The sequence below is a fragment of the Heptranchias perlo genome, chromosome 11 (assembly GCF_035084215.1).
Source record: "Heptranchias perlo isolate sHepPer1 chromosome 11, sHepPer1.hap1, whole genome shotgun sequence".
Classification (NCBI taxonomy): Eukaryota; Metazoa; Chordata; class Chondrichthyes; order Hexanchiformes; family Hexanchidae; genus Heptranchias; species Heptranchias perlo.
Genome location: NC_090335.1, coordinates 29,762,516 through 29,774,845, shown reverse-complemented (window position 1 = coordinate 29,774,845; position 12,330 = coordinate 29,762,516). Strand labels below are relative to the sequence as shown.

The 12,330-nt window shown below is 41.6% G+C and overlaps 1 protein-coding gene across 1 annotated transcript in view; it reads right to left on the bottom strand.

Moving 5' to 3' along the window:
• The window catches only part of LOC137327209 (cilia- and flagella-associated protein 47-like), a 602,936-nt gene that overhangs the window by 208,795 nt on the left and 381,811 nt on the right, over positions 1 to 12,330 (bottom strand). Inside the window, exon 47 of the mRNA XM_067992778.1 lies at positions 5,704 to 5,912. Coding sequence (XP_067848879.1) covers positions 5,704 to 5,912 — 209 coding nt within the window. The remainder of the gene's footprint in view (positions 1 to 5,703; positions 5,913 to 12,330) is intronic.

The following is a 12,330-nucleotide window of genomic DNA, read 5'->3' as shown; positions in this document are numbered from 1 at the left end:
AAGAAGTTGAGGGCAGTGGTCACTTTAACAGCGACGGGTAATGAGATGCCGCCACGCCCAGCTGGGAGCAGCTCGGCATGAAGGAGGCTACAGATGTCGCGACCTCCTGGCAACTCACTCTCAGCCTCTGTATGCACTGCTCCTCAGAGTTCGAGGAATCTGAGCCTCAGTCTGTAGACCCTCTCACGAGGGTAGTGCCTCCTGCGATGTTGGTCCTCTGTTGTTCCCCTCTGTGCTCTTGTGCAGGTGCCTGTGGTGCAGCACTGTGTTGCGGAGCTACAAGTAGCGAAAGTGCACGCCGTGCCTGGCGGGATTGTCCTCGTCTTCAGATGTACTGGTGAATGCAGCCATTGCGCCCCCCCATCCTGATGGTGTCCGAAAAGTTGGTAAATATGTGTAAACAGAACAATTCTGAGTGGAAACCAGGAATTTTCAGTCTAAACACAAAGATCTTCCAGCCAAAAATTTGCCTGAGAGAACTGAGTGCCCAGCTGCATTAACTGACGTTTTATTCCCATCTGTCAAACAGGGATGTAAATGTGCAAATGGCTGCCGGCTGAAACCGACTACTTTCCAATGCCGTGTTTCACACAGCACGGGAAACACATTGCGGCAGCGTTGAAATCACTTGCCTTCATTCTAAATTACATTTATTCATTTTTGAACAACTTTAAATAGTTCAGTTGCTGCCTTAAATATTGTCCCACCGGCTTTAAATGCCCGCAGGACTTCCGGGTTCGGGAACGACGCACGCACCCAGATGGCTCTTGGTCATGCGCGTTCTTCGGCGTCATAGGGCCGGGTTTTCTGTCCGCTCCCCAAAAAGCCGATTTTCTTTGCCCCCCCGCTCCCAATGCACCCAGACTTTTGTTTTAAAATCGAGCCCCAAATGTCGCAGCATGGTGACATTTTGGACTAAGATTTATTTCGATAATGCTGTGTATCAAGGAAGAAAATATTTGGGGGGGGGGAATAAAATAATACATTGACAAGTCCTGTCAGACCAAAAATACTGCTCTTGAATTGGGATAATGAAAAGCGGTGCAAGAAGAATGTAAGTAAAATAAACAAAAAAATGTATTTGGATATTGGACCAGACTGTAAATATTGCATTGGACAGTAAAGTTCCTCCAGGGCTCATGAATGGTAATATAATGGGATGTGTAAAATTGGATGAGAGGAAGTGATTGAGAATTAAAGTATAGAAACAAAGAAATTACACCACCAAATGGGAATTTCTCTAAAGTCATCACCCTGGGTGATTATGAGTAAATAAATCACATGGGCATGATTTACCAAAAGATATCAATCTGGTATAAATGTACAATCTAATGAAAGTCAGGAAAGTGTAGTTGAGAATAGTAAATTGATAGCTTTCTCTTGGAGATTTGTGTCCTTGCCTATACTGAACAATGAGAAAACTGCATTTGATAGCGTGGCCACTACCCAGACATCAGGACCATGCAGGGGGCGATAAGCAAAGACCTCCAGTTACCAACCACCACCGCCCCCCCCACAATCTTTTGATAAGATAACCTGAAAGCCCAAGAATGGCTACAGTGGACATGAAAGATACAAATGTATGTTGCCATCAATTGGAAACGGAGACCAGGATGAAGAACATGATTACAAAGACCTATAGCCTGGTGAGCTATTGGAACCATTCTTCAAACAGAGCAGTTGCTCTTACAGGTTTGAACGTTACTGGACTTATGAAGCGTGCCATGGAAAACACATTCACCGATGAGGAAAAGAAACTGGCCAGCAGAAAGTTAATATACCTATGATATGTTGCACGTGAGGCAATTAGTGTACAGAAATACATGGTGAAGATGCACCGAAAAGCTGGTCTCGGACATGCTCAGTTACCTGACAACAACGCTACATGAAATGGTTAATGTGGCTCAGAAATGTGAGAAAATCTTTTAAACAAGGCACTGACGTGCTCCAGAGAGAAACCAACTAATTAATGAAACAATCAGGAAACATTGGTACCAATCAGAGGGATTGAAATTAAAGTAGAGGGACATAGTAATTTGGATTTCCAAAATTCAGGCTGAGGTTCCTTTCAGTTAACAATGAAATTGGGATAGGGAGAAATAATACTTAGCAACAATATCCACAAGATGGATATTAATAAAAGGAGATTAATAAAATGATCTTTGGCAAGATCAAAGAGGTAGTTGAGGGATAATGTGAAAATTGAACCTGGGTGGAACCAGAATCCAAGCATGGTCAATATCCCATCTCGCATAGCTCGCATAAAGCTCCCAAACATTTAGCAAGAGGGCGGTGTTAAGAGGAGGGGGGGCGAAGTCGTGTCTCGGTGTTTATATGAATGATAGTTTGTAAGAGACAGAGCATGCTGACGCTTCAGAACGATAAACACCCTGAGGTCAAGAGATGGCCCGTTTCTAGCTGCTATAATTGAACCAGAGTGGTTCCACTCAGGTTCAAGAGGAGGGAATGTGAGAATATGGTTTAAAACAAGCATTGAAGAGAGGAGGGCAAAAGTTCAGCTTCTCTGTGAGAACAAGGACAGCTCACACAGCAGAACATGAGGGGGACTATAGAATAGTTAACATTAACGTCAGAAGGTGATTTATACCAAAACAAGAGATGTGGTCACTACAAAACCAATATTGGTGGGGCCATGCAAGGCCAAATAAGGGGGGCTGTACTCAGATAAGAGGGACGCATTCCTCAGAGGAATATAACTGCTTATAAAGAGAGATGGAGGTTGAGGTCATTAGCTACATTATGTAAAGTAGCTTATCTTGAGTTGCTGACGTGGCGTCAGCACGGGGAGGACTTACGACCATGAGATAAGACCAGCGGTGCTTATGTACAGAACAACACAGCCGAATAGTATAAAGATAGGGCATGTTCCCTCCCAAAAGTTAGGGCTCAAGGGGGTGGGAAGTCCAGTAAATGTAATCTGTAGACAGTTGTATCATAACTATGATACTATTGGATGTAATGTTGAAGACAGCTGCAGTGCAACTATGTTGTAAGTCAGTCTATTAAACTTGGTACTTTATAACCACTCGGTTTAGAATTAAGCGGAAGTTATTGTTGATTGATTAACAACTCATAGTTGTGACAGTTATGGGAGAAATCTGCTAACAATCACTACAATGAGGCACATGCTTCTACCAGAGTGGTCATCAAGAGGACCACTGCAGTCTTAAATTCAACTCTGTAAAGCATTGGTGGGTGCAACTTGAGGCATGTCAACATAAATTTGCCACATCTTACTGCTTGGAATTTCAGAGCCTCTATCTGCTTCTTCTTCATACTTGTTGATTCTCATCTAGTAGCAATCATACAGGAAGGGATAAACCTGTAGGTCAGTGTCCAAAACCATCCTCAAGAACTGACCTTTCAAAATCAATCTTAGAAATCAAATGTAAAGAATAAGACTTAATCGGTATTTGGTTGATTGCTCTATATAGCAAAATTACAAATTCCTTCAAAAGCAACTTTTGCCTGTAAGATTCATTTACTAGTCATTACTCTTGTGTCATGGCCATTGATTCCTGTTAATGCTTCTCTCTCGGCTAATCTGCAGCAGAATGCATAACTAACCAATTAACCAAATTGGGTAATAGATTTTCCTAGGCTATCAATGTCAGAAATAGGTATTTTTATTTTTATGTTTAGTGCAGTGTTGTCCAATACATCAGTCATTATCCACACGGGGCAAACGGGAAATCCAGATGTGGCTAATTGCATCTTTGATGAGTAAATAAAAAATGAGTAATAGACAATGTCGTTGGGCATCTGTTTTCAATATTCATACTCGTATGGCATATGAACGTGTACTTTTTGTACATTTGTTGGCAAAATGGTAAGATAAAAGCAGAGTGTGCTTATGTTTTTGATTGTTGTGTGTGCTTTACTTCCTTGGTTACAGCTTATTGGTTATCGGCTAAGATGGTGTGTAACATGGGTGAAAACGCTGGACTTCAGCACCATGAAATCAGCAACAATATTGTATGGAGAGGGGAGCTGTCATTGTAGTCAGCTCGATCAATCAGAATAACTGCTCCAGGCCAGCAGACAAAAGCACGCCCAACCAATAAAGAGCACTCCAACAGGGCTCATCGTGGCAAAAGGCAAGCAGCATCCAACCGTGTCTGGATGGAGAGCAAGGGCGGGTCTGGTGCGTCTCATTGTGCAAATCAACATTCTCGACAATCATTCTGATGAAGCTAAAATGCTGCCCGCAACTGCTAGACAAAAACCGAGAAGCTGCACGAAGATGCCCTGTGTCCGATAAATACATGCCAGAATTCTAAACTTTGGTGAAAGAGAAAGACAGCAAAGTTTCACACTGAATGGTGGTAGATGTTTGTTAAGTAAATATACTCATGAAGTACATTTACCTGTATAGTGCGTAAAGCGTTTTCTACTAAAATTAGTGCATGCAGCTAAAACGGTGTTGCCGTAGTCATGCCTGTGGGTAGTCGGTGATATCTATTGGACAACATTGGTTTAGTGCATCATACGTGGTTAGAAAATCCTCTTTCAAAATGTTTCAGCATCTCCTCAACCGACTCACCAAAGTAGGACCTCCTTATGCAATAGCGTCATCTTGATTTCTGATGGCAGAGTAGAAAATCAAAGCTAGATGTTGTGGCAGGATTGGACATCAGACCTTCTACAATATGCTTTTGCAATCTGCCTCAAGTTATTCATCAACTGGAATGTCAAGTTCCATGCAGTAGCTCAGAAAGTCCTGGCCTCAAACTCAAACTATGATGCTTGTTGGTAAATAACTACTCAGTAAATTTGGCTGAAAGCCATGTGTATTTCCTCAGCGAGGAAGTAAAACATTTGAGTGATGTTGAATTTTGTTAAACCTAGCCTACATTTTCAACACTCACCACAGGAATATTTTTAATGACAGATTGGCGGGTGGAAGCAGCGATCTCCAACTCAGTCTCAAAGTTGTCTTCAGGATTTACCACGCATGTAATGTTGTACAAACGGATATCATATAGAGACCATAGCAGGATCTGACAAGGCTATCGACCAGGCCCTTTCAAAATAAATTTCATTTGTTTGGATTACCGGGCAAGAACCCTTTTCCCCATGAGTGTGAACAATTACAGAGTGTGAAATTCCTGAAACTTTTACTAAAAGGGTTAGTAAGTGGACATGTGGGAAATCTTTTTTGCTAAAATTATCAGCAGGAGGAATTTCAACCCTTCTCCCATAAAATGTTCTCAAAGTGAATAAGGCAAAGACTGGAATTCTGGAAAAGCTGCTTAGAGTTATACAGAAAAGAGTGCAAGTACTGAAAAGATTATTGTTGTGCAATGCCGGTTCATAAAATTCAAACTTAAAATGTACACTTCAAATGAATTTAAAGAAAAATAGTTTCAGTAATTAGAATATAATGTGATATCTGCATGAAACATGAAAATATTTAATAGAAATTCCATTTTTTTTGTCTGATTAAACAGCAGTCTTCCAAAATGTCCATAACATGGTTTGCTTATTTCCACTATGCACAAACTACACTATTACTTGATTAGAAATAATGAGCTGAAATAAAAAAAACTTCTGTTAAAAGAATTGTAAGACTGAATGTAAATTGCTATTGGGGAATGACTATATTAGTTTCTGCAGCGAGGAAGTAAAACATTTGAGTGATGTTGAATTTTGTTAAACCTAGCCTACATTTTCAACACTTACCACAGGAATATTTTTAATGACAGATTGGTGGGTGGAAGCAGTCATCTCCAGCTCAGTCTCAAAGTTGTCTTCAGGATTTACCACACATGTAATGTTGTACAAGCGGATATCATATAGGGACCGTAGCAGGATCTGACAAGGGTATCGACCTGGCCCTTTCGAAATAAATTTCATTGGAATGATGGCTGAATCTTCCTTATCTAGATTTACTAAAGAAAGTGAAAATATCAATTTTCCATATTCTGAGGCGACTTAACAACAGGATACTAGAATTATGACAATTCTCACAAATTACATTTTATCATTAATTTAATCTTAAGTCCTACATTTTATATTTTAAAACTTTGTTCCTGTATTCCATTTTCTTAAATTAGCTGAAGTTTGCCTGAGACTAAATGCAGACATGAAACTAATAGCAAAAAAACCCCCAGTGTTACAGAGTGCACTCCACTGAATCGGCTTTAAATTTAATTCTAAGGTCATATGTTATTATATTCTCTCAAGAAGGGGCCACAGAGTATTGCGAAGTACTTTGTCCTTTGGATAAGAATCATGTTCATTGTTAAATCAGAACTGTGTTTAGGGGGGACACTGGGTGGTAAAGTGGGCTAAAAATGGACTTTTACCTCTGGAACATGAGTGAAAATCTAGCCCAGACAAATGGAAAGAAAGTTTCCTTTGTCTGCTGGCATAAGGGTTCTATTTGAAATGAGGTTGGGTAATCTCAATCCAAATCCTAGGGCCTACAGCACAAAACAGCCCCTAATTTGGCACTAATTAACAATTTCACCCAAAATGGCTGGCGTGCAAACAGATATAAAAAAATTATATTGCTGCAGTAAGCAGTGTTCTTCCGAAGCACAGAGACTAAGCTTCACTCTGCGTCTGGTTGTGCTATACCAGACTAAGGGTGCTTGATGCTGACATGGAATACCCGAAATGGGAAGAATTCCATTCCCTGGCACTAACACCACAATTTGGTAAATATGTTTTTAGGATATGATGTTAATAATTTTTATTAACTTTCAGACTGTATGTCATTCCACGATATGTTTTCTATAATCTGCATTATCTTTATGTACAGTGCAAATCATTGAATCATACAATCTTACAGCACAGAAGGAGGCCATTCGGCCCATCGTGCCTGAGTCAGCTCTTAGAAAGAGCTATCCAATTTGTCCCGCTCTTTCCCCATAGCCTGGCAAATTTTTCCTTTTCAAGTATATATCCAATTCCCTTTTGAAAGTTACTTCTTAATCTGCTTCCACCACCCTTTCAGGCAGAGCATTCCAGATCATAACAACTCACTGCATAAACATTTTTAAATCTATGTCCTTTGGTACTGACCCACCCGCCAGTGGAAAGCAGTTTCTCCTTATTTACTCTATCAAAACCCTTCATAATTTTGAACCCTTCTATTAAATCTCCCCATAACCTTCTCTGCACTGAGGAGAACAATCCCAGTTACTCTAGCCTCCCAACATAACTGAAATCCCTCATCCCTGATGTAATTCTGCACCCTTTCCAAGGCCTTGACTTCCTAAAGTGTGGTGCCCAGAATTGGTCACTATACTCCAGCTGAGGTCCAACAAGTGATTTATAAAAGTTTAGCATAACTTCCTTGCTTTTGTACTCTATGCCTCTGTTTATCAAAGCAAGAATCCCAATTGTTTAAAAGCTTTATCAACTTTTCCAGTCGCCTTCAAAGATTTGTGTCTGTGAACCCCCAAGTCTCTCTGTTCCTGCACCCCCTTTAAAACTACCGTTTAATTTATATTGCCTGTCCTCATTCATCCTCCCAAAATGCATCACTTCACACTTCTCTGCGTTAAATTTCATCTGCCATGTGTCTGCCCATTTCACCAGTCTGTCTATGTCCTCTTGAAGTCTGCTACGATGCTCCTCACTAATTATTACGTTTCCCAGTTTTGTGTCATCAGCAAACTTTGAAATTGTGCTCCCTCTATTCAAATCCAGATAATTGCTATATATTGAAAATAAACTGAATGCCACCTTCATACAAATACAAAACAGTAAATTATTTCACAGATCACTTATACAATACAGAGGAAATGTACTGAATAAATTTACTAATAACTTGCCTTACTATGTGTTTGAAAATGTGTCTAAAGTTTTCAAAATAGACAATTATTCAGTGTCAATGATGCATTAAATTAGTGTTGTATGATCAACTCCTTGTTTCCATCATAACATCTAAATTGAATTATATAGAGTCTATAGTACAGAAACAGGCCATTCGGCCCATCTGGTCTATGCCAGTATTTATGCTCCACATGAGCCTCCTCCCACCTCTTCACCTAAACTTCCAATCCTCCTTCGATATGGGGGTGGTGCCAGAGGACTGGAGAATTGCAAATGTTACACCCTTGTTCAAAAAAGGGTGTAAGGATAAACCCGGCAAAGACAGGCCAGTCAGCTTAACCTCGGTGGTGGGGAGGCTTTTAGAAACGATAATCCGGGACAAAAGTAATGGTCACTTGGACAGTGTGGATTAATAAAGGAAAGCCAGCACGGTTTTGTTAAAGGCAAATCGTATTTAACTAACTTGATTTAAGTTTTTTGATGAGCTAACAAAGAGGTTTAATGAGGGCAATGCAGTTGATGTTGTGTATATGGACTTTCAAATGACTTTTGATAAAGTGCCACATAAAAGGCTTGTCGGCAAAATTGAAGCCCATGGAATAAAAGGGGCAGTGGCAGCATGGATACGAAATTGGCTTAGTGACAGGAAACAGAGAGAAGTGGTGAACAGTTGTTTTTTGGACTGGAGGAAGGTATACAGTGGTGTTCTCCAGGAGTCGATACTAGGACCACTGCTTTTTTTGATATATATTAATGACTTGGACTTGGGTGTACAGGGCACAATTTCAAAATTTGCACATGACACAAAACTTGGAAGTGTAGTAAACAGTGTGGAGGATAGTAATAGACTTCAAGAGGACATAGACAGGCTGGTGGAATAGGCGGAAACATGGCAGATGAAATTTAACGCAGAGAAGTGCAAAGTGATACATTTTGGCAGGAAGAATGAGGAGAGGCAATATAAACTAAATGGTACAATTCTAAAGGGGGTGCAGGAACAGAGAGACCTGGGGGTATATGTGCACAAATCTTTGAAGGTGGCAGGACAGGTTGAGAAAGCAGTTAAAAAAGCATTTGGAATCCTGGGCTCTTTAAATAGAGGCATAGAGTACAAAAGCAAGGAAGTTATGTTGAACCTTTATAAAACACTGGTTTGGCCACAATTGGAGTATGGTGTCCAATTCTGGGCGCCGCACTTTAGGAAGGATGTGAAGGCTTTAGAGAGGGTGCAGATTTACTAGAATGGTTCCAGGGATGAGGAACTTCAGTTACATGGATAGGCTGGAGAAGCTGGGGTTATTTTCCTTAGAGCAGAGAAGGTTAAGAGGAGATTTGACAAAAGTGTTCAAAATGATGAAAGGTTTAGATAAAGTAAATAAAGAGAAACTGTTCCCATTGGCGGGAGGGTCGAGAACCACAGGACACAGATTTAAGGTGATTGGCAAGAGAACCAAAGGCAATATGAGGAAAATCTTTTTTACGCAGCGAGTAGTTATGATCTGGAATGCGCTGCCTGAAAGGGTGGTGGAAACAGGTTCAATCGAGGCTTTCAAAAAGGAATTGGATAAATACTTGAAGGGAAAAAATTTGCAGGGCTATGGGGAAAGAACTGGGGAATGGGACGAACTGGATTGCTCTTACAAAGAGTCGGTACAGGCTCGGTGGGCCGAATGGCCTCCTGTGCTGTAACCATTCTATGATTCTAACCCTATTCCTTTCTCCCTCATGTGCTTATCTAGCTTCCCCATAAAGACATCAATGTTATTTGCCTCAACCACTCCTTGTGATAGCGAGTTCTATATTCTTACCACTCTTTGGTTAAAGAAGTTTCTCCTGAATTCTCTATTGCATTTATTGGTGAATATTTAAAATTTATGGCCCCTAGTTTAGGTCTCCCCGACAAGTGGAAACATCTTCTCTACGTCTACCTTATCAAACCCCTTCATAATTATAAAGATCTCTATTAGGTCACCCCATAGCCTTCTCTTTTCGAGAGAAAAGAGCCCCAGCCTGTCCAATCTTTCCTGATAAGTATATCCTCTCAATTCTGGTATCGTCCTTGTGAATTTTTTTTGTACCTTCTCCAGTGCTCTATATCCTTTTTACAATATGGAGACCAGAACTGTGCACAGTACTCCAAGTGTGATCTAATCAAGGTTCAGTACATGTTTAACATAACATAAGAAATAGGAGCAGGAGTCGGCCATACGGCCCCTTGAGCCTGCTCCGCCATGCAATAAGATCATGGCTGATCTGCTACCTCAACTCCACTTTCCCACCCTATCCCCATATCCCTTGATTCCCTTGGTGTCCAAAAATCTATCGATCTCAGTCTTGAATATATTCAACAACTGAGCATCCACAGCCCTCTGGGGTAGAGAATTCCAAAGATTCACAACCCTCCAAATGAAAAATGTTTTCCTCATCTCAGTCCGAAATGACCCAATCCTTATCTTGAGACTATGACCCCTAGTTCGAGACTCTCCAGCCAGGGGAACCAGCCTCTCAACATCTACTCTGTCAAACCCTCTAAGAATTTTATACATTTCAATGAGATCACCTCTCATTCTTCTAATCTCCAGAGAGTATAGGCCCATTCAACTCAATCCCTCCTCACAGGACAACCCTCTCATCCCAGGAATCAATTTAGTGAACCTTCGTTGCACCCCATCTAAGGCAAGTATATCCTTCCTTAGGTAAGGAGGCCAAAACTGTACACAGTACTTCAAGTATGGTCTCACCAGAGCCCTATATAATTGCAGCAAAACCTCCTTACTCTTAAACTCCAACCCTCTTGCAATAAAGGCTAACATACCATTTGCCTTCCAAATTGCTTGCTGCACCTGCATGTTAGCTTTCTGTAATTCATGTACAAAGACACCTAAATCCCTCTGACTCCCAACATTTCTTAGTCTCTCACCTTTTAAAAAATATTCTGCTTTTCTATCCTTTCTACTAAAGTGGATAATTTCACATTTCCTCACATTATACTGCAGCTGCCACCTTCTCGCGCACTCACTTACCCTGTCTATATACCATTGCAGCCTCTTTGTGTCCTTCTCACAACTTACTTTCCCACCCAACTTCATATTATCAGCAAACTTGGATACATTACATTCAGTCCCCTCATCTAAATCACTGATAAAGATTGTAAACAGCTGGGGCCCACGAGTTACAACCTGCCAACCCGAAAATGACCTGCTTATTCCTAATCTCTGTTTTCTGTCTGTTAACCAATCCTCAATCCACACGAACATATTACCCCCAATTCCATGAGCCTTAATCTTACGTAACAACCTTTTGTGTGGCACCTTATGGAATGCCTTTTGAAAATCCAAATATACTACATCCACTGGTTCCCCTTCATCTACCCTGCGAGTTACACCCTCAAAAAACTCAAATAGATTTGTCAAACATGATTTCCCTTTCATAAAACCATCTTCACTCTACCTAATCATATGATGATTTTCTGAGTGCCCTGTTACTACGTCTTTGATGCTCAGTTTGGGTTCCGCCAGGATCACTCGGCTCCAGACCTCATTACAGCCTTGGTCCAAATATGGAAAAAAGAGCTGAATTCCAGAGGTGAGTTGAGAGTGACTGCCCTTGACATCAAGGTAGCATTTGACCGAGTGTGGCACCAAGGAGCCCGAGTAAAATTGAAGTCAATGGGAATCAGGGGGAAAACTCTCCAGTGGCTGGAGTCATACCGAACACAAAGGAAGATGGTAGTGGTTGTTGGAGGCCAATCATCTCAGCCCCAGGACATTGCTGCAGGAGTTTCTCAGGGCAGTGTCGAAGGCCCAACCATCTTCAGCTGCTTCATCAATGACCTTCCCTCCATCATAAGGTCAGAAATGGGGATCTTCACTGATGATTGCACAGTGTTCAGTTCCATTCGCAACCTCTCGAATAATGAAGCAGTCTGAACCCGCATGCAGCAAGACCTGGACAACATCCAGGCTTGGGCTCATAAGTGGCAAGACAAGTGCCAGGCAATGACCATCTCCAACAAGAGAGAGTCTAACCACCTCCCCTTGACATTCAACGGCATTACCATCGCCGAATCCCCCACCATCAACATCCTGGGGGTCACCATTGACCAGAAACTTAACTGGACCAGCCATATCAATACTGTGGCTACAAGAGCAGGTCAGAAGCTGGGTATTCTGCGGCGAGTGACTCACCTCCTGACTCCCCAAAGCCTTTCCACCATCTACAAGGCACAAGTCAGGAGTGTGATGGAATACTCTCCACTTGCCTGGATGAGTGCAGCTCAAACAACACTCAAGAAGCTTGACACCATCCAGGACAAAACAGCCCGTTTTTTTTTGTATTTGTTCATGGGATGTGGGCGTCGCTGGCGAGGCCAGCATTTATTGCCCATCCCTACTTGTCCTTGAGAAGGTGGTGGTGAGCCTCCTTCTTGAACCGCTGCAGCCTGTGCGGTGAAGGTTCTCCCACAGTGCTGTTAGGTAGGGAGTTCCAGGATTTTGACCCAGCGACGATGAAGGAACGGCGATA